General features: G+C 46.3%; 1 protein-coding gene across 1 annotated transcript in view; it reads right to left on the reverse strand.

The window, feature by feature from the left end:
* Window positions 1–21,978, reverse strand: part of TBC1D10C (TBC1 domain family member 10C) — a 138,048-nt gene that overhangs the window by 73,171 nt on the left and 42,899 nt on the right. Inside the window, exon 4 of the mRNA XM_086953257.1 lies at window positions 12,754–12,861. Within this exon, the coding sequence (XP_086809383.1) occupies window positions 12,754–12,861 (108 nt within the window). The remainder of the gene's footprint in view (window positions 1–12,753; window positions 12,862–21,978) is intronic.

Below are 21,978 nucleotides of genomic sequence, written 5' to 3' on the forward strand. Positions count from 1 at the left end.
AAGTGGACAGGGGCGTGCTGTACCAATCCCACGGTGACCTTCTAAGGTGTAGTGTGGTCGAGCAGCTTTAGGATTTTCAGAAAGGAGTGTTAGATACCATACAATAGTCAATAAATTATACACACGACTCAGTAAAAAGACCCTGACTGATTTATAAAAATAATGCGTATCTTTATATATATATATATATATATATATTTCTCTCCTCGTTGCCTCGGAAAATCGTCACCGCCTCCAGACCAACGGGTGTCTCGCCTGAATCAAAGACCTCCGATGCCGGGTCTTTCAAAATCACCACAAAACGAGTAGAAGAACCACACGCTGGCGAGACCATGTACCAGACAAAATGAATTTATTTGTCAACCCTCGGACGCGTTTCGCCTGACCAGCAGACTTGTTCACCCTTTTTATTTTTTTTATTTTTTTACCAGACAAAATGAATTTATTTGTCAACCCTCGGACGCGTTTCGCCTGACCAGCAGGCTTGTTCACCAAAGTTACAATACAAACATTCACCTTTTTAAAGTGCAAAAGTGCTGGGTCACGTGAACGGAAAACACATTACGATCAAAGTAATGGAAGAAAGACTTATAGTAACTTCCTTTACAACATTGTCTATAAATCATTGATAATGCACAGCAATTTAAATGACATATTTACATTCCTCTCAACCACCAAGTGATTGTAACAAGCTGGGGAACATCCCCAATAATATATGTCAGCGATTTGATCGTTGGCGCTTTGTGCTCTTCTAGATTTAACAGAGCTTTGCTAACCCCAGTCAAGCATAAAATACAACTTTACTCGTTTACTGTTAGATAGCGCCCAAATGGGCTTAAATGCCAATGATGTGTCATATTGCCATAATACCTCTTCACTGTGCAGATGAATAGTACAGCCCAAGTGGGCAAATACAGTAAGTTTCCGAAGTTTACCCACCAAACATGTGCCACCCTTAAATCATTTTGTGCAGTTAAAAACAACTTCATTGAAGGAGCGGGGATCATGAACCTGCCTCTCTCCATTTACCCAGATTTTGTACAGCAGCCATAGAGCACATTATAGTATATTCTAAGACTTGATCACAACCTCGAAAGATCCCTCTCTACAGGTGTGTTTTCATGTCTTCTTCCAGATTAAGACCCCCAGGGGCCTTGGCGTTGAGTTCCAGGATATATCTGGATTCCAAGCGCCTCAACTTTTGTAGGCGATCCCCGCCCCGCATGCTATTAGGAATGGAATCAATAACAAAGTAACAGAGCCCTGCTACATCCTGATTATGAAATGTCTCAAAATGCCGGGCCACCGGATAAGCTTGATCTGCGTGCTTAATGGGTCTCATATGCTGCAGGATGCGTACATGGACTGGATGGATTGTACTGCCCAAGTATCTCAGCCCACAAGGGCATTGAAGTACGTAGACGGCAAAGTCCGTTTTACAACTGAAAAAACCTTTTATAGATTTTAGTCTTTTTGAAATTCCTGTTTGATATGTGCGGGTATTGACTCCCGCAGTGCACGCCTTACACTTAGAGCTTTTCATGAAACCTGGTTTTCTTTTGAGCCAGTCTACCCCGCTTTTTTGTTTCTGAGGTGCTGCCGGCAGCGTATTAGAGACCAACATTTGTTTAAAAGATTTGGCTTTTCTGAAGGTGATCTCAGGTCTCTTTTTCACCATGTTTTCAAGTATCGGATCGTTGGCTATGAGATGCCAGTGCCTATTAATAATGCCCCTCACTGCCTTATGCTGTTTGTTGTAAGTAGTGATCATTCTGATTTGGTTCCCAGAGTGTTCCTTTGCTCTGTCCCTAGGGGGCTTCTTAAAAAGAATGTCCTCTCTGCTTCTCATTTTAGCCTTACGTACCGAACTTGTGATGTTAGATTGCGAATAGCCTCTAGCTTTAAACCTCTTCTCAAGGATGTTGAGTTCTTTGACCTGTCCTTCAGGGTCACTGCAGTTACGTATAACACGCAGACTTTCCCCATAGGGGATGCTTCTAATGAGGCTAGTTGGATGGAAACTGTCTGCGTGTAGCAGTGTATTCCCTGCTGTGGGCTTTCTGAACAGTTGTGAATGCAATCGGCCATCTTTAACAAAAATTGTTAAATCTAGGAAATTCAAGGATGTAGAGCTAATTTCACTAGTAAATTTGAGATTAAGATTGTTGGCCTGAATTTTCTTCACAAAATTCTGTGCACTGGTCTCAGTACCCTTCCAGACTACAAATAGGTCGTCTATGTAACGACTCCTCTGTAGTATGTTGTCCCTCCATTCAATGTGGTATTCCGCTCGGACCACCTGCTCCTCCCACCAGCCCATATGCAAATTAGCATAGCTGGGGGCGAAGCAGGTGCCCATCGCGGTGCCACATATTTGTTTATACAGAGTAGACTCAAAAAGAAAAAAGTTGTTATTCAAACAGACTGACGTCATATCCACCAGCATTTGTGAGTGTAACCACAGATTGATCGGTCTGGCCCTCAATGCATGCTTGATGGCCCTGAGGCCATCTTCATGTTTAATGCTGGTGTAGAGTGTTGTGACGTCAATTGTCATGAGGAGATAATCATCTTCCCATGGTAGGTCATAGATCTTCCGCAGGAAATCTCCTGAGTCTTGGACATAGGATGGGAGTTGTTTAACCAAGGGGCAGAGGAAAGCGTCAATGAATTTCGAGGTGTTCTCAAGTGCCCCCTCATTCGCAGAAATTATGGGTCTCCCTGGGGGGTATATATATATATATGTAGGCACCAGATCCAATTCGATCAGGTAAGTACTTTTTGAAAGAGAAATACTTTTGTATTCAGAAAGTCACCTACAATTTTTAGAAGTTGCAATGATATCCTAAGGGAGGAAGAACAAGTATGGCATTCAGGTACAGTACAGCAACTTATGGACAAATGTCCAGGAGTTGAGGTGAGTGGTGGGCAAGGCCCAAGGCCGCACCAGCAGAACACCACCAACGGCACTCTGGCAGCCGGGCGAAGGGGTGTAAACGTCGTTGAGTCCCCAATGTTACTCTATGGGGATCAGTCTACGAGTAAAGAAGCTACAAGCCTTTACTGGGGAGCTAGCCGGGCTGACCCAACAGGTTGGCTCAGGCCCCATGATGCTCGGTGACATAGGGACACCTTTGGTCATCTTCTCTATGGTCCAGGGGTGACAGTTACAGATGTGTATTTAGGCATCTGGTGGTTCTTACCGGGGCCAGTTGTGGTAGAGAGAGCCTGCATGTAAAGGCTGCAGGGGAGTCCATGAAAGGCAAAAAACACGGTTGACCTGCTCTCTGGAGGGCTGGGGGACCACGCTGACACTGTTGGCCCACTGCAGCTCTGGCTTGGCGCGACGGGTGCAGTGGTGTCTTTAGGCTTCTGTCCTCTAAGGTTTATATGGGTCCCCTGCAGGATCAAGGGGAAAGGGTTCACTGCTCCACAGGAGTTCTTGGTTCCTGGGTGGAGTGCTGGCAGGCCTTTCAGGCTTTGGGGACTCAGCACCTGCAAGACATGTCATCTTTTGGTGCAATTGTCAAAATCAGCAGACAGGCCATCAGGGTTGGCGCTAAGTCAGTTGGTGAACCTTCTGTACTTGCTCTTAGCAACTATTCACGCCCATCTTCTTCTTTCATGTTGGCAGGATCTGCTTTTCTGGTGCCAGGGTCTCCCCTAAATACTGCATTTAGGGGTGTAAGAGGAGTGTAGAGTAGTAGCCAATGGGCTACTAACCCTTGGGGTACTACGCCCCCTTAAGGACGACTTCCTGTGGGACTGGGCATAACCGTATCCCCGAATTTCTAAGTTTGCCAACACAAAGATGGCTAACTTTGAAAAGTTGTGTCTACCTTAGACTAGGCCACCTTACTGGTGTTACTGGCCTGTGGGTGGGCACGCCTACCTGAAAAGCTAATTTTTCCACCTGTCCAGGTGCCAAAGGGCTCTATACAAAGGGGGACTGCTTCCTCTCCTGTGAAGGAAGCCAGACTTGCATTTCAAAGGCGGTAACTTCTTTGAAGCTCTCCTACCATGGAATGCTAATCAGCAGGTCAACCTGTGTGAAGAAATGTTAGCACCATTTTCCTGAGCAGTCTTTGTGTCTGGCAGAAACCAGTCATCCAACACACTCCAGGGGCTGGCGGGTTTTCAGCTTGCACCGCTAAGATGCCCTCTGGGTACAAGTGTTAATTAATCCACCTCTGGAATAAGTGTGGGCTTATTAATACGAGATGTTTGATTCCAAACATCCCTATTTTCAGTGAAGACATCATGTAACTGTGGAACTCGTTTTCACCAGTGTCCAGCACATGTTTTAAAATGGCTTCTCTGTTCACTTGCAATGGCAGTAATGGAACTGGCAAGCACAGGGGCATATCTGCTCATGCAGGTAGCCGTCACATGTAATATAAAGCACCCTGCCTCAGGGCTGTAAGGCCTGTGTTAGGGGTGATTTACAAATACTAAAAGCAGTGTCAAGGGGCATGCCAAATAGGGATGTGTGTCATGTGTTTTCACTTTGGTCTGCACCACAACATGCAGCCTGCAATGGTAGTCTAGCATGTGTTTAGTGAGGGGTCTCTTAGGGTGGCACAACTCGTGCTGCAGCCCTTGGAGACCCTTCTTTAGTACCTCATGCCCTAGGTGCCAGGACTACCGTTTCAAAAGGGACTTGCAGAGGGTGCTAAAGGACTGGTTTACACTGGACCATGCACAGGGACACCAAATGTGACCCTCATGCAGACTTTCTGGCACAGGCAAGCACACCCACCCAGCTCTAATACACTAAATCCTGTTTGGGAGGTGGTCACACCTCCCTGTGACAGGATGACTATTGTTCTACCTTCCTCTGCTCAGGAGGGCAGGATTGTGGCTCTGGTCGTCAGCAACCATTTTGTGCTGTCCGGAACTAGAAGGCTGGTACTGGGAACACTGAGAGCCTAAAGGAGGGCTCTTCCAGTGCTTGCATTCATACCTACTACACCGTTTATGGTGTGGGGGTATCATTCCAACATGTTTGATACCAAACATGATAGTATTCATTGCAGCCGTTTTCGAGATGGCCATCGCACGATTACGCGGTGCGCCTCTAGAGTATATGTCTGTTTCATTGACAACCCTGGTGAATGGACTCCATAGGCTACAGGGGTGTCCTGCTCATTCACCCTGCCTTCATGATTGTAAAGGCCTTCTATAGGGGTGACATATAGGTTTTAAGTGCAGTGACCCTTAGATATAGTGAACCTATATATTTAGTAAGTGGTGTAAGCACTAACTTACCCAGGCTGCAATGGTAGGCCTGTAGTTCCATTTAGCATGGTCTCTCATGGGAGGCATAATGCATGCTTCAGCATATGGGAGACCTCTGTGGTACCTATGCCCTGGGTACCTTAGTACCATATACTAGAGACTGATAAGGGTAACCCAGTATCCAATCTGGAGTGTACCTAAGTACTCAACACAACAATTTAGGAAGAAAGAAGATAGACTGGGGTCCTGATTAGCAGACTCCCACTTAGACTAGTCATATTACAGCTTAGCACCAGGCAAAAAGTGAGGGTAACCATAGAAGTAGATTCTACTTTTCTACACAGGTACCTTTTTGTCATTTGCCATGATCTACCACCAGCTCTGAGCAAGTAAAACTTTTCATTAGTATTTCCATCTACTGGGCAACTTTATCTGTATTTTTTAATGGGACTTTTACTTTGGGTCCAGTATGACTTATAATGTGGTTGACTGGTATCACCACACAAAACTATGTGATAATACTTTTTCACACAGGTAGTCATTAGGGTCATGGTCTCTCTCTCTGTTTTTGTGCCCAGACTCCTCAAACTACATATCTTTGTAGCACAAAATCCTTATGCGGCATGTTCATGAGATGCATTTTAAACGGATTCTCTCTCACTTTCCAGTGCATGTTACATTAATATCATGGCATGTCATATTAGTTTTAGCATAGGTAATTACAAAATTTAATATGTGACATGTATTTAAAAGCGTGCCAGCATCCTTCCAGCATATACCATATTAATTTAAACATGGGTCATATTTATTTCAACATATGCCTTACCCATTTCATTGCCACATTTGTCTCATAGGATTTCATATTTAAGGAGTGTCTTATTCTTTTTGACACAGGCCCATTCATTTTACCAGGTGTCATATTCATTTCAACATGTTTCATATTCATTGTAATATATGTTATATTCACTTACACATGTGTCATAATCATTTCAATGCATGCCATATTAGTTTCAACAGATGTTATCTTTGTTCCAGTGTAGGTCATATTAATTTTAAGGCATGTCAGATTATTTTTAACAGAGTTCATATCGCTTTCTATGCAGCCCATATTTATTTCACTGCATGTCATGTTCATGTAAGCATGAGTCATATTTATTTTAAAACATGTTACCTTCCTTTGACGATGGGTGGTATATAAATAATCAATTCAATATATGTAATTTTAAATTTATTTCAATGTGAGCCATAATTCTTTCAATGAGGGTCATATCCACTTAGGCATAGATGATGTGATAGGTGTGTCTCCAAAAAGAGACACACTGCACCCCTCGACAGACCAGGCTGGTGTTGACTGTCCTTTTGTCCCCATCAGCTCTCCATCTAGCAGCATCCGCAGTCTGGGCACTGAGAGGCCATGCACCTGTAGGGCCATGGTTGAAGGAAGCTATGAAGCAGCCAGGTTGTGCTTTGAGCTCCAGCTAGGCCCTTGGGCACGGCTGGAACAAGAGATGGGTTCAGTGCATGTGTTAGACTTGGCCCTCCTGGCAGGTTCACCCCTGAACTTTTTGCTTATGAATGTGAATTGGTGGTAGTGATTTTTGGTTCCTGCGCACTTTACAACTGTGTCCCAGGGTAAAGTGCGTGCGTGTAGTGAGGTTGGCCTGCCCTCCCAAAGGAATGCATTGGGAATGTATCTGCATGTTGATGGCGAGGAGGAGTACACCTGGGACCTGAATAGGGCTGGGCTTTCCCCACACAATGCTGGCTCTGCCCCCTGTGGTGCTTCTAATGTCCCTAGCCGGTCCAGTGAATGAGAAGAGGTGCTAAGCACATCACAGTGCTCCAAAACCAGCTGCGACTGGTTTTTCCCCCACCCTGCACACAGACAAAGGATTTACCTGTATAAAAAGGAGCTGTGTCCCCATAAATGTGTTCCTCTTGCTGATCTTACTTTAGAGGGGTGCCTGCTGCTGCTGGGCACCAGGAGGACCGCCACTGGGGATTGCCTCCCTGCCTAGGAGGACCCTGTGAGCTGGCCCCTGGTCCCAGCCTTGCTCCTCCCCCCCCCACCTCCTGAAAGACTATTTCTAGACTTTGCCCTGTGATGCCCCTGGATTTCTCCTCACAGCACCAGGGAAGCGCTGTTTCCTTTTCCAGGGAGCCCTTTCACGTTCCAAGGGTAGCCCAGGGCGGCGATCGCCCTCCTCAGGAATTCCCCGGCGTGGGGATCCCCTGGCTGCCAACATCGGTGCAGGTGCCCACCCTGCATTTTGACGCAGTGTGTTCCTGAAACTCGGCACGGGTGCCACCCCGTTTATTGGCTGTGGTTGCCGCATTATTAATATCCCTAGCGGGTGCCCACCCCGCCAGGGACCGTGCTGACTTTGTTGTGCCCTACCGGGAGCCTACCCCGGATTGCCGCCGCGAGTTGTTCTCACTCCCCCTCCGGGCCGCCGGGCTGCCTGCGACGACCCGGAAGTGCTTCTGTCGAAAACCGGAAGCTGATGGGAGCCCACCCTGCGTTCCGGTGAGGGAAAGCGAGAGAGGAAGCCGGCGCCTTCAACACCCCCCCCAAACACCCAGGGCTCCCAAGAGCGAGGAGAGCACCGTAGAGTGAAGGAGGATTGTCAAAAGAGAGCCCCAAGGAGCGGGAGCTCTTGTGCCGCCGCCACCCGCAAGAACCCGGGAGAGGAAGCCTGAGGAGTCCTACCGCTGGTGAGTGGAGCCGGGGGTCCGTTCTTAAAGAGGAGGGTGTCGGGGCACATTGCCGGTGTCCGCCCCTCCCCTTCAGCGTGAGGGCCTTTGTGCTTCGACCTGAAGAGGCTCTTGGTGTCCTAGTTTTACTTCAAGCCCTGAGAGGCTCCAACGTCTTCGGGGGCATTTTCCTTTGTTGGTAGAGCGGTCCCAAAAGGCAGCGGGCCGCTCCGACCTTGCCCCACATTTATCCTCGAGCCCACGAGGGGCTCAAGAGGCATTGTGAATTTCGGGCCTGAAGGACTCCGGGGGCATTCATTCTTAGAGCCTGCGAGGCACTTGGGCGCATTCTGGGTGGTAGAGCGGCCCCGGCAGGCTGCGGGCCGCTCCCCCCACACTGGGCATTCTTTCTTCCGAGGCTCCCTGCCTGCATTGTTGTTTAAGCCCACGAGGCTCCATCAGGGCCATTTTATCTACAGAGCCTGCCAGGCTCCCTGCTACAGCTGCCCAGCACTTAGTGGGCAGCTGCTCCATTTAGGCCCCCCTCACATTTTGGACACAGGGCTGGTCAGCCCCTGAGAGGTCAGTTGGCCTGGGGATAGTCACAGGTTGCGGCCTATGTGATTTCTGTGCAATTGTTCTTTCTACACCGCTGAATGTATGTTTATGCATCATGTGTTTTTTCCTACACCTCTGATTGTGTTGTGATGCATCATGTGTAATGTTTTTATGCCTACACCCCTAAATGTATTGTGATGCTTAGGTGGTTGTTCTTCCTAGTACAGGTGTTGCCAGTGAGGTACTGGTTCCCTGCGTGATATTTTCCTAAGGTGGTTAGGGTTGCGTAGGTGGTACTTACCTGTTACCAGTGATTACTGGTTGTGTGCTCCATTTTCTATTTTGTGCTACAGTAATTATTATTCCTACAAAGTGCTAATTCCTACAAGTATTCTAGTTCTAAAAGTGCTTATTCCTGACAGTGGTCCATGTGGCCCTGTCCTGTACAGACATCCCCTGTAAATTCTGCCCGTGCCTGTTGGCACATTGTAAAGTGTGTGTTTTGATCTAATGTGTTTGGTATAATACAAAGGCTATTTTTATATATAACCTTTTGTGGAGTTTCCTTTGTGGTTGGCCTTGGGTGTTGTTGCTGGGTGCGCACGCAAACACTTAACCTACATTGCCTCCGGGATAAGCCTTACTGCTCGCGTCACATTGCCTAGAGGGTGAGCAGAGGTTATCTTTGGCGTGTAACTCCCTTGCCCTGACTAGAGTGGGGGTTTCTGCCTGGCTTTGGTGCAAGCCTTAGCCAACCGGAAATCCCATTTCTAACATCCTGTCCTTGGGGGTCCTCCCTGTACTGCAGGGATGCACATCCGCAATCCATACTCTGCAGGTGATGCTGTCTGTGAAAGGATTTTGTCTTAAGTTTGTCTGTAGACAAACTTCAGACTTAAGACAAAATCCTAACTTAAGTCGGTCTTAAGTCTGTCTTAAGTTTGTCTTAAGTCTGTCTTAAGTTTGTCTTAAGACAAACTTAAGACAAAATCCTAACTTCTGTGAATACCAAAAGTATCAAGTTCATTCTGTGAATACCAAAAGTAGAAAGTGCATTCTGTGAATACCAAAATAGTAGTAAGTTTAGGATTGAGTCTTAAGTTCATTCTGTGAATCGGGCCCAACGTGATTATATTATGATGCAATGTGATACTTTGTGTTATGTAACATAACATAGCCCAGCGGTTGCAGTACACTATTTTAGATTATATTATGATGCACTGTAATACTTTGTGTTATATAACATGACATGTAAGATAACTAGGCTTTCCTGTTTTCAGTTTCTATTTTTGGTAAATTCTGGTGGGGTTTTTTTAGTGTTTTCAATGTCTTAAAAAACAGTTGTTATCAGTGGTTACACATTTTCGCGCCACTAAAAACAACAGAAAAAGTATTTTTCCAGTGTTTATGGAACGTTTTGCTTTTATTATTGCTTGCTTTCTGCACTGAAAGAACATGGTATATAGACATAGTACGTATAGTGTATGTGAGGTCCAAATAGATTTTTGAAAATAAATCCTATTGTAGTACACCATACAATACTAATTTGGGTCATGTGCACTCGCTCTTTCCTTCCCATGTAAACTTCGGTGAAAATGCCCTCTCAGCATTCATAGCCCCTTGGGCTGAGAACCATCAGCTAATGGAAACAGTTGGGATGATTCTTTATTTGATGCCACATAAAGCACAAGATGATAAATATTTGCGTTTTAGTTCCTGTGCATAAGAAAACAGTGCACCAGAATGGACTAAAAAGTCAATAGCACCCCTCATTAACTCTGAAGATTGTAAAGATGCTTTCAGAAGGATGTATGTCAGTACAACGCAATCTTTTAGTTGGCGATACTTGACAACCCTGCCATTACAACGCAAGTTGTTACAACGACTTGCATTGGAGGGCGTGGATTGTGGAATATTATAATTTTATATTCTAACACCAGTCCACGTAACAGTAGGGAAGGTGTTGGAATATAAAATTACAATATTCCTTAACCAACAGCACCATCCAGCGCAAGTCGTAGTAACAACTTGCGTTGTAATGGCAGTGTTGCTAAGGTAGTGCGGTGTAAACACTGCGTTGTAAACGATGTTCCCCTTTCAGCATACCATCTAACAAGTGGCAAGGATCTCCTACAGGGAATCACTTCAACTCGGAAATCAGTTTTGACAGGCCATCACACAACTTTTTTATATATCTAGCTGAATCACTGCAAATACAAACAATATCACTCCAATCTTTGTTGACTTGGAAAGAACTTTTTTTGCAGAGCATTACAAGTGACACTGTTAATGTTTTCCAAAAGTCTGGTGTCATGTTTTCACCACTACCCCAGATGCTTGGTGATATATATACCTGTCACTATACCTTGCATTGCATGTTTAAAGCCTGAGGTGTTGGAAATTCACCTAATATCAATACTGACCCACTAGAAACTATGGTCTGATGTATTAAGAGTTTTTACCCATTCTCTGTGGGTAAATGTGATGACACATATTAGGAAAGATTTTTATGAAACCAGCCATTTTACCTATCAGTGAAAGAATCAAATGCAGCCAAAATATCAAATATGAGTTTGATATTTCCTGATTCTCTACAGTTTATAAATTAATTAAACTATACCTAAAACATGAAACTAAACCCTGCATCTTTAGACCAAAGGCCACAAAACTGAAAAAAGTAAAAGGAAGAAGAAGCAATATTTTAGTGGCATCCCTAAAGAACAAACCTCAAGCAGAATAATGTTAGCCAGTCTTTCTTACTGCTAGCTTGTATAACAAAGTTGCATTGTATTGACCCCTTCAGGAAGAAAAAAATGACTCTCTTTTTCCTTTCTTTGAATGGCATTTAGTTTGTGGTTGCGCAGGTGTTTTTTCAGTGTTTATATGTTTTCACCGGTGAGGGCTATTTTTCTTTCAGTGGGGTTTTTTCAGTTCTTATAGGTTTAAACCTAAAACCCCACAGCTTAAAGGTAACATAACCCAGCAGTTGCAGGATGTTGCAGGGTTTTAGATAACATTACGAAATACCATTTTACTTTGTGTCAAGTAACATAACATAGCGTAGTGGTTGCATGATGTTACAGTGCTTTCCTTTCTATCATACAGGGAAAATGAGGAAGGCTTGGGTCCTGTCCCTGACCGGCCTGGACCACTCTTGTAGAATAAACAAAAAAGGAGCCGGGCAGTAAACTTTTTAGGAAAAGATGCACACCTAGTATAATCAATTACTAGGCTGAACAACCATTTGTGTTGAGTCACTTAGTATTTTATAAGAAGTTATGAACCAAGTTTTTCAGCATCAAAAGATACACCACAACATTTACAAAGGTTCACAAGTACATTGAATAAACCAAAAAACAATACATTCAATCAAATGTTAAACACATAAACAATTGTGATAAAGAATTGTGATAAAGGTAAATATGGACAACTGTACAATGCCTCAACAAATTCTGTCATTGAGGCACCAATCCTGAATGCAAATTGAACAAGTGGACTGCCAAGATGAAAAACTAGCCTACTTGTTTCACCCACCACAGAATACACAGTGAATTTGTCACACGTGCAAAAAATAGGAAAACACATAAACTATACAACAGTGTAGAAATGTGTGAATTCTATTCCTATTTCGCCCTAATTGGTTTGGTATCTAGGTGGAGCTGGACACCGACGCGTTTCGAACCCAACAACGGTTAACGGGTTCTCCTCAGGACATGGACTGGGGGGTCGTTGTCACTTATGTTGGGGGGTCAGGATACTCCCTCAATATGGTGGACACTCGGGAGTGGTTAGGGTTGCCGGCGCACCTCAAATATATGGTGTACGATTTTCGAATGCCTTCATATGTAGGCTTTAGTGGGTCTTTGTTATGCGCGTAAACAGGCGGCAGCCGCCGCAATAATTGGACAATTCTGAAACGATGGAGTGAAGCGCTGCGACCGGCACCCGAGCGATACTGAAAGACAAGTCGGACTTTCCTTTCTATTATGACACACTGTGATACTTTGTGTGATATAACATAACGTAACCCAGCGGTTGGTGTTGGTTATCTTATGTGCCACGATGTGTTATGGAGTGTAATGTTAAGCCCCCCGCCCAGTATTGCGGCATCACATGATTGTTGATGAAGACACCTTTTCAACCTATTGGAAAGCATGCGTGTCCAGAGTTGAGTGACAGGAGTATAGCAGGAAGGGGCGGTTTAAGGTGTGCATGTGATGTCATCATGGGACGGAAGTGGCAAACTCATGCAGGGGACCATACCTGGTACTTGCGTGGGTTTCTGTCCATGGCTGCCTGGCCGCCGCAGAGCAGGGGCCAGCAGCGTGCTCTCCAGGACGAAGGGATTCCTTTTCGGCACAAAAGCTTCACCTGATCGAAGGAGAAAAGGTATCAATATAAGACAGAGTAGCATCATCGACTCAAAGAGAGCCCCAACACAAACCTTCAACTTTCAACAAGCATGCATCTTCTGACCCCAGTGCTGACATCCTCTGGAGGCAGACGCGGCATCAGGTGGCCCCACTGGAGAGTTTAAGAAGTCAGAGCAGACATCAAGAATTCTCAAGTGGAGTCTTCAAAGCGACAAGAGGATCAAAGGTCCTTTCCTGTGTCTCAAGGCAATCAAGACCCTTCCACAGAAGGGTTGGAAAGGGCACCCAATGAATCACGACCCCTCAACTGCATAGGTTGACTTAGAATAAGATTGATCTAGAATCTTCCATTGTGCACAAGTGTCTCTCTTTACAAAGTGAAGTTTGGGGACCACGTGCAGGTCCCAACACTCTGGGAAGGTGTAAATGACCTATGCACATTCTCACTCCTTTTCACCTCTTTCCTGGGACAATATCTATGGGTCAGTAGAGTTCCAGCAAATGCTGGAATCCCTCTTGGGACAGTTATTCCCATTAATGGCCCCATTGGAGATTCAAAAAAACATCTGAATAGGACATGTGAGCTGGAACTAAAAGCCTGGTTTAGATCTCAGCGGACGGGTCACAACAGTGACGGATATCCTGTCCACTGAAATATAAATCCCATTATATCCTTAAGGATTTTTATTTTGGTGAATGGGATCTCCATCACCGCTGTGACGGAGTAACCCCTCCGTCGAGATCTAAATCAGGCCCTAGGTCCTGGTAACAAGTAACCAGGTCATCCATGTGCTGAGAGGAAGGTGCGGCTGAGTGTTCAGATCGCTTCGAGAGGGGGTGGGTGGGTTGCTACTGCCCACAGAAAGGGTTCCCCTACTTTTTTTTAAACACTAGTCCACCCCACGCTCACTATATGTACAAAAAACAGAGGGGCTGTACTTTAAGTGCTGCGGGTTTAGTAGTTAGATGACAAAGGCAATGCGGGGAAGCAAGGCACATATTACTGGGCAAACACCTCCATTATCACCTACCATCTCCTGCCAGGTTATACCTGTTGTCCCCCCCTCATCCTGGCCTTCTGTGAAAGGGAACAGTATAGCCTCATCCCATCCAGGAGGAACTAGAGGGTGACACGGGCAACTATAGTCTTTGACAGAAGAACGAATGATAAGATGCATGACAGGCGAGCAGGAGACAGACGCCTGTCAGGAGACCATTTATGTGTGACACGAGACCAGGTGATAGGCACATTACAGGAAGCTAGGTGATGGACACATGACAGGACACCAGGTGACAGATGCTTAACAGGTCAAAGGTAATAGATGTGTGACATGACATCAGGTGATAGATGTGTGACAGGAAACATGGTGATATACATTTGACCAGAGCCAAATGACAGAGGGCGACAGGAGAACAGGTGGTAGACGCTTGAGAGGTCAAAGGTGATAAACGAGTGACACACCACCAGCTGACTGACAGGTGAGTGGATACCAGGTGATAAATGCATCAGTGGTGATCAATGTGTCAAATGACATCAGGTGATAACAAATGACAAAATACTATGTAATAGACATGTGCCAGGAGACCAAATGATAGACGCTTGACAGGAGACCAGGTGATAGACGCTTGACAGGAGACCAGGTGATAGACGCTTGACAGAAGACCAGGTGATAGATAGTGACTGGAGATGAGGTGATAAAAGTGTGACAGGAGGGCAGTTGATAGACATTCAGCAGGAGACCAGATGAAAGATGCTTGAAAGGACATCAGGTGATCGATGCGATAGAACACCTGGTGATATATGTGTGAGAGAAGACCAAAGTTAAAGTTAAAGTTAAAAGTACTTGATAAAGCGCACTGTGACCTAGCGGCTTCCTGGCGCTAAAGTAGAAGGCTGAGAGGAGTGAAATTCTACTGAGAGGAAATCAGCAGGAGTACGCTTGAGAAAACAGGAAGGTCTTAAGGGCCTTGCGGAATTGAAGGTAGACTGGGATTGATCTGATGGACAGTGAGAGACTGTTCCAGAAACAGGGGGCTAGTACAGAGAAGCGAGTGCCTCCAGTCTTGGATCTGCGGAAACGCGGAACACTGAGGAGGGCTTGATTGGAGGAGCGGAGGGTACGGTTGGGGGTGTAGGGGCTAATGAGGGAGTTAAAGAAAGCCGGGGCAGTGCGGACACGGGCCATGAAGGCCAGACAACCCATCTAGAAAAGTGCTCTCTGGCGGATGGGGAGCCAGTGGAGAGATTTCAAAACAGGAGTGATGTGAAGGGACTTGGGAAGGTGCAAGATAAGACGGGCGGCCTGATTCTGAATAGCCTGAAGGCGGCGAAGTTCGCAGGCAGGAATGCCTACGTAGAGGCTGTTCCCGTAGTCGAGACGAGACAGAATCATTGCCAAAATAATACGTTTAAGGGCATCAGAGGAAAAGAAACGGGACACTTTCCGAATGATCCGGAGGGAAAGGAAACAAGAGGATACAACTGAACTGATCTGGGCGTGCATAGAGAGGTCCCGACTGACTTTGATGCCCAAGGTCTTGGCAGAGGCCGCTGGCGTGGGCGGGGGTCCAAAGGTGGAGGGCCAAAAGGCAGCAGACCAAGGGGAGGTGGTAGGGCCAGTCAGGACCAACTCCGTCTTGTCCAGATTAAGTTTGAGTTGGTTGAAGTTCATCCACTCAGAGATGAAAGCTAGGGTAGAATGGAATTTAGGTAGGGAGTCTGAGGGAGAGGAGAGATCAAATACCAACTGGAGGTTGTCCCCCTAATTATATACGGAGACCCCCATATCAAGGAGAGAAAGAATAAGGGGGTGAATGTAAAGATTGAAGAGGAGGGGGGACAGGGAGGAGCCTTGGGGGACCCCGCAAGGGACCAAGTGGGAGGGGGCAGAAAAACCAGAAAGATGGACCGCCTGAGTCCGTTCAGTAAGAAAAGAGGCGAGCCAAGAGAGGGCAGTGCCCCGAACGCCCGCTGCATGGACACGGTCAAGTAGAATGGAGTGGTCAACCGTGTCAAACGCAGCAGACAGATCGAGGAGTACCAAGGTTTGGGGTAGATTTGAGTCAGCCTTGTTCTTAAGTTCATCTAGAACGGATAGGACCACTGATTCAGTGGAGTGGGCTGGGCGTAATCCCGCTTGGTGTGAGGCCAGAAGATGGTTTTCCTCGATGAAGGTGGAGAGGCATGTAGTGATATAGCTCTCTAGGATCTTCCCGAGGTAGGGAAGGAGGGAAATGGGTCTGAAGTTGGATGGGAGGGAGGGGTCTAAGCCGGGCTTTTTTAGGATAGGGAAGACTATGGCCGATTTGAAAGATTTCGGTACTAGGCCGGAGGAGATAGAAGCATTGAGAAGGGAAAGGGGGGGAGCGGGCAGTGAGTGAAGAGCTCTCTCAGAATGCGAGCTGGAACACAGTCAGCCTGACTTAACTTTCTGGAGAAGCTCAAGGAAAGAATCCAGAGAGATGTGGGGGAATTGGTGAAGGAAGGAGGATGGTGGGGGGAGAGCGGGGGAAGGGGGTGGCGCAGAAATTGGAGGGATGTTGGATTTGATCTTTGCAATCTTCTCTAGGAAAAAGTCGTTCAAGGAAGAGCAAAGAGTTTGGGAGGGGATGAGGGTAGGGTTGGCCCTATCGGAAGCAACTAGATTACGAATTGTGGAGAAGATCTCCTTGGGTTTATTGGCGGAAGAGGTGATTCTCTCCGAGAAGTAAGTGGTTTTGGCAGAGAGGATGGCCTTCTTGTAGCTGGCTAAAAGAGACTTATGTTTTGCTCGTAGGAGAGGGCAATAGTTGCGCCTCCAGTGGCGTTCAGAGTGCCGAAGGTCCAGTTTAAGGGATTTTAGTTCGTCCTTGAACCACTTTTGGGCGTCGTGGGGGCGGCAAGCCTTAACATTCTTGAGGGGGGCAACCAGGTCACAAGAAGAATACAACCAATGATTCACAGCGCCTACTTGAGAATCAAGGCAAAGGTTGAGAAGATCGGGAGGGGAAGAAGCGAGAGAGGCACCAAGAGAGTTGAGATCAACCCGATTCCAATTGCGGGCCGAGATGTTCTTGGGTAAGAGGAGTTTCTCTGGATGTTCAAACTCGATGGAGACGGAGATCAGGAAGTGGTCGGACCATATGCAAGGAAGGACAGTGGGGGAGAGTATGGTACATCTAGCCGACCAAATTTGGTCTAATATGTGACCCTGGATGTGAGTGGGGGAGTGAACGTGAGGAAGAAAGTTAAGGCACTGAAGGGTGGCCGTGAAGTCCTTGGAGAACTGGTCTTCCCTGGGGTCGTCCGGCCAATAGTTAAAGTCTCCCAAAAGGAGTACTGATGAGTTGCTGACCACGAGCGTAGCCAGGATTTCCTGTAAAAGGTACAAAGGAAGGCATGTTCTGTGGGGGTCGGTACATGAGGACTATTGTGAGGGGGGCCGGAAGATTAACTGAGCGGGCAACTAAAAAATCAACAGCAGGTATGGGAGGGTGGGAAAGAAGCTGGAACTGAAAAGTGGAGCGAGTTATCATCGCCACCCCCCCCGCCGGCTTTACCGGCTGGGCGGTCCGCCCGAAGGGCGTAGTAAGAGTCGGGGAGAGTGGACAATAAGTCAGGAAGGGAGTCGGCCGAGAACCAAGTTTCTGTGAGAAACAGGAAGTCAGGGGCCTCGGTGTCCAGTAAGTTGAAAAGTTCGAGCTGGTGCTTACCGGCCGATCTGGTGTTTAGCAGGTAGGCAGAAGCCGTAGTGGGGGGCGAGATGGGAGAAGGGGCAGGAGGGGGAGGAGCGTGTGGCCGGGGAGTGAGCGGCATGGGACTGGGCGAAAGGGGTGAAGGGACAGAGATGCCCAAAGAAATAGTGCGCTGAAGCAGGGAGGGGGCGATGGGCTGAGTTTTGTCAAGTGAGAGTAACTGAGCTGAGGTATAAGTTAGGGCAGGGGCAGGATGCATTGCCCCTGGTCCCGGCCGGTCGCGGACGGGCGCAGACTGGCTTACCTTTGGCAGCCGTCGGCGCTCTGGCGGCGCGCCCGCTGCGCGTCCGCTGCGCGTACAAGGATTGCACATTTTTATGAAGTAAGGGGGGCGTGGCCTCCCAAAAGTGGGCGTGGCCGGTGGTCTCGTGGGCAATGGCGGCGAAAGTTTTTCAATCCCGCAGCAGCGCTAAGATCTGCTGCGCGGGATAGCAAACAGAAAGAATTCTGGGGTGAAGTGCCCGAATACAGAGAAACAAAGGTGAGTGCACAGTTAAAATACAATTTGCAGTTTTTTTTAAAAATAGTAGTCACAAGCATTATCTCCCGGCTTCCGCCTCAGGAGCACAGTACTTCTACCGCGCCCTAGAAGTCAGCGCGACTTATGTAGGTGCCAGGACCAGGGGGCGTGGCCTCCCGAAAGTGGGTGTGGCCTGTGGTCTCGTGGGCAATGGCGGCAAAAGTTTTTCAATCCCGCAGCAGCGCTAAGATCCGCTGCGCGGGGATAGCAAACAGAAAGAATTCTGGGCTGAAGTGCCCGAATACAGAGAAACAAAGGTGAGTGCACACAGTTAAAATACAATTTGCAGTTTTTTTTAAAAATAGTAGTCACAAGCGTTATCTCCCGGCTTCCGCCTCAGGAGCTGAGTACTTCTGTTCAAGTGATATACACTTGAACCGAAGCAAGGTGAGGTATGTTTAGCAGGACAGGTGATTGGCATGTTTTAGGAGAAAAAGAGATAGATGGTGACAGGAGAAGTGGTGATAGACGTGTGACAAGAGACCAGATGATTAGACGCTTGACCAGAGGCCAAGTGATTGACATTTGACTAGAGATGAAGTGATAGATGGTGACAGGCGACCAAGTGATAGATATTGAGGACATATTAATATAGAGTCAACCGTTTTGGTCATGGCATTATTGAAAGGCAAGTATTAGGAGCTCTGTGGTTTTTAACTAATCAAGACCTGGACACACAGGACAGGAAGTAAATGCCATAAGTGCACCTGGTACAACTTATCGTGTGATTAGTGATTGAATAGGCTAAGACCTCACTTTATGGGCCCGATTCACAAAGGTAAACCTACACCAAAAGTCTAAGTTTAGACCGGAAGTCTAAGTTTAGACCTGAAGTCTAAGTAGACCTAAAGTCTAACTTTACTAGTAGTAAAGTTAGACTTTTGGTCTAAGTTTAGACCAAAAGTATAACTTAGACCTAAAGTCTAACTTTACAATTAGTAAAGTTAGACTTTTCTCTACGTTTAGACCAAAAACCTAACTTTACTAGTAGTAAGTTTAGACCAAAAGTGTAACTTAGACTAAAAGTTAACAAACTAACTAGTAAAGTTAGACTTTAGATCTAAGGTCTAAGTTTACCTTTGTGAATCGGGCCTATAGACTTTAGGAAGAATTACAATTGCTCATGAGAGTGTGCAAAGTATCTAAGCCAGCTCTAATAATGGCAAGGTGAGCACATTTTCAAAACTGAAAGGCAGGAAGACTAATGCGATAAAAAAAGCTGCATTACAGCGTTGTCAGCCAGCATTGACCTAGGGCCTTATTTATGAGGCCGTGCGTCACTTTTACGCCGCGTCTCTTTATGTGACGCACCAGCGGCGTAAAAAAATGTGCCTTGTTGCACCATATTTACAAAGTGACGGATCTAGTTAGATGCGTCACTTTGTAAACCCCTGCCCCACATTATACCTGCGCCAGGTATAATGTATGCAAGGGGGGCGTTCGGACACAAGAAAGGGTCATAGAAGTGACGCAGTGAAGTCTATAAGATTTCACTGCGCCACTTCGAGGACACAAATGCGTCAATATCTTATGCCTGCCTCACAGCAGGCGGAAGACTGACGCAGGCCCTTTCACATGGGGCTTGACCCATGTGAAAGGACACATTGCTGGAGTTGCGTCACTTTTGTGACACACTCCAGCAATGCGTCACTTTTGCGCCATACAGACACGTCAGAAATACTGACGTATCTGTAACTCCTTGCAACATGATGCCTCATACTGTAAACATGACGCATCTAGCATGTCGCAAGGAGGACTCGCTGAGAAGTAACGCATCGCTGCTTTCATGAAGCGATGCGTCACTTCTCATAAATGAGGCCCCTAGACTTTAACACTCCACAGAAGGTCTCAGAAGGGACGTATCCACTAAGTGGCACCTTCAGCAAGCACTGGCTTTTAATTATCTTCACTTTGTATTTTTGGACTTGCACTTTTGTCTTTAGTATTATTGGTATGTTCTCAGAAATTCAAGCCTGCAAAATGCTATTGAGATAAGAAACCAAAACCAAAGGTGTTTCACATGACATGTGGCTGTTTATCAGGTATGACAGCTCCTCCCCCTTGACAGACAACAGGGGTGCAGGCAGAGACCCATAATGAGCATGGCAGACGTCTCAGATTTGCCAAGTCTTGAGGTCTGGAGAGAAGGGGATCTCCAACAGCCATCAGGAAGTAACAAGCATACTGCACCATTTACAAGAACAGAAATTACTTGCAAAGTTCCAGTACAATTTGGGTAAGTTTGTAACAATTGGTCCCAACAAACTTCCCCTATTTACACATCAGCACAAGATATAAAGGTGAAAGGCGTGTTTTCTCTCATGGTAGCTGGCAGTGAAAGAAACAGTAATGGGTTTGGATCCTGAAATTCTGCAGCCCAAATCCAGGTTAGAGATACATAGAGGGCTCAGTTGTTGAAAAATAAAAATGTGAATTGTTAATCTTGGGTCTACTTTTATTTTTGTGGATTCACAGAAATCTTCAGGAGTTCTCCTTGGAAGCTGTAACAGTCACAGCTTTCCAAGAATACTCACAACATCTGTGAATTTAAACATGAGTAAATGCAGTAGATTGACAATCATGCCTGCGTAAATGCTTAGCAAAAGAGTATTTTGATTTTAAAACACCTTTTTAAGTTGTGCCTACAGACAGCTCTCGAAGCTGCTGTTGTTCCAGATCTAGTTTGTGCAACATAGAACACGCCCTGTTATGTTATGCAGATTTGTAGAGTGCGCCATCACCGGGGAGGAGATGAGTAGGCACACCGAGGGCCAAGTGGGACTACTCAAAAAGCCAAGTCTGCAGCCTCTTTCAGAACTCAAGACGTGAGAAGGAGGCTCTTATGTGCAGAAGGTTGTTCCCTGCTTTAGGTGTGATGCAGGAGATGGCCCAACCCCCGGGTCTGGTCTTCTGCATGCATGGGATTTGTGCAAGTAGCAGTCTGGACAAGTGGAGGTTTCCGGAAGGTTTGTGAAAGCAGATGCGATCGTTGAGGTATGCTGGGCCGGTGTTATGAGTCGCCTCGAAAGTGTGGGTGAGGAGTTTGAATTGTGCTCGTTTGTAAATAGGGAACCAATGGATCTCCTACAGGTGTGGTTTGATGTGTGTGGCATGAGTTTGATTCTCAGTCAGCCCCTTCCACCGAGTGGATGGCACACTTCTCTATCTGACTTCTCTGTTCCTTATTCAATGGCTTCCTCCCACACTTGTGGATCATTGCTGCTTTATGCTGATTCTGATGGATGAGTTGTGTCCTTCCCTGCTGAGTTGAGGGGTCTTTTTTCCTTTGGCTTGCAGCACTCCATGGAAGAGCATGTCTTTTTTTGCCTTCGCCCCATCTGCTTGTTCCCCTTTAAAGCCTCAATCTGACCTCTGTCTTTCTGATTTCACCCCCACTCATCTATTGTACCTCCAAACCACTGCATGCTTTTTTAGCATTTATTTACGTTTTTAACATGGATTTTTCCTCTGGGCCCCCACTCCATTTCTAACTTGCCCTCACTCCCCACTCCTGGGGTCCAACGCTTGATCCATTGATCCCCAGTGCTGTGCGGCCCTTTCTGGTCCCTCTCTCCATCTTTGCTTTATTTTTTTCAGAGGGCGTGGCAGCTGCAAAGTGCTACAACGTCACTCATTTCTCTTATTGCCACTCCTGTATTTTATATTTAAAAAGATTTAACTTACAATTCTAAAATGGTCATTGGCAGCATCGGAACTGTAAATTAAAAAATCCAAAGCGGTGAGCCCACTTGGAATGTTTGTTGAAAAGCAATTCAAAGATGGCCGCTGTGTGTGCTCTTGCATTTGATGCACTGCTGACCATTTTGGAATTGTAATTTACCATTCCAACATAGCTGACGT

Source organism: Lissotriton vulgaris, chromosome 1_2, assembly GCF_964263255.1.
Source record: "Lissotriton vulgaris chromosome 1_2, aLisVul1.2, whole genome shotgun sequence".
In the NCBI taxonomy this organism is placed as follows: domain Eukaryota; kingdom Metazoa; phylum Chordata; class Amphibia; order Caudata; family Salamandridae; genus Lissotriton; species Lissotriton vulgaris.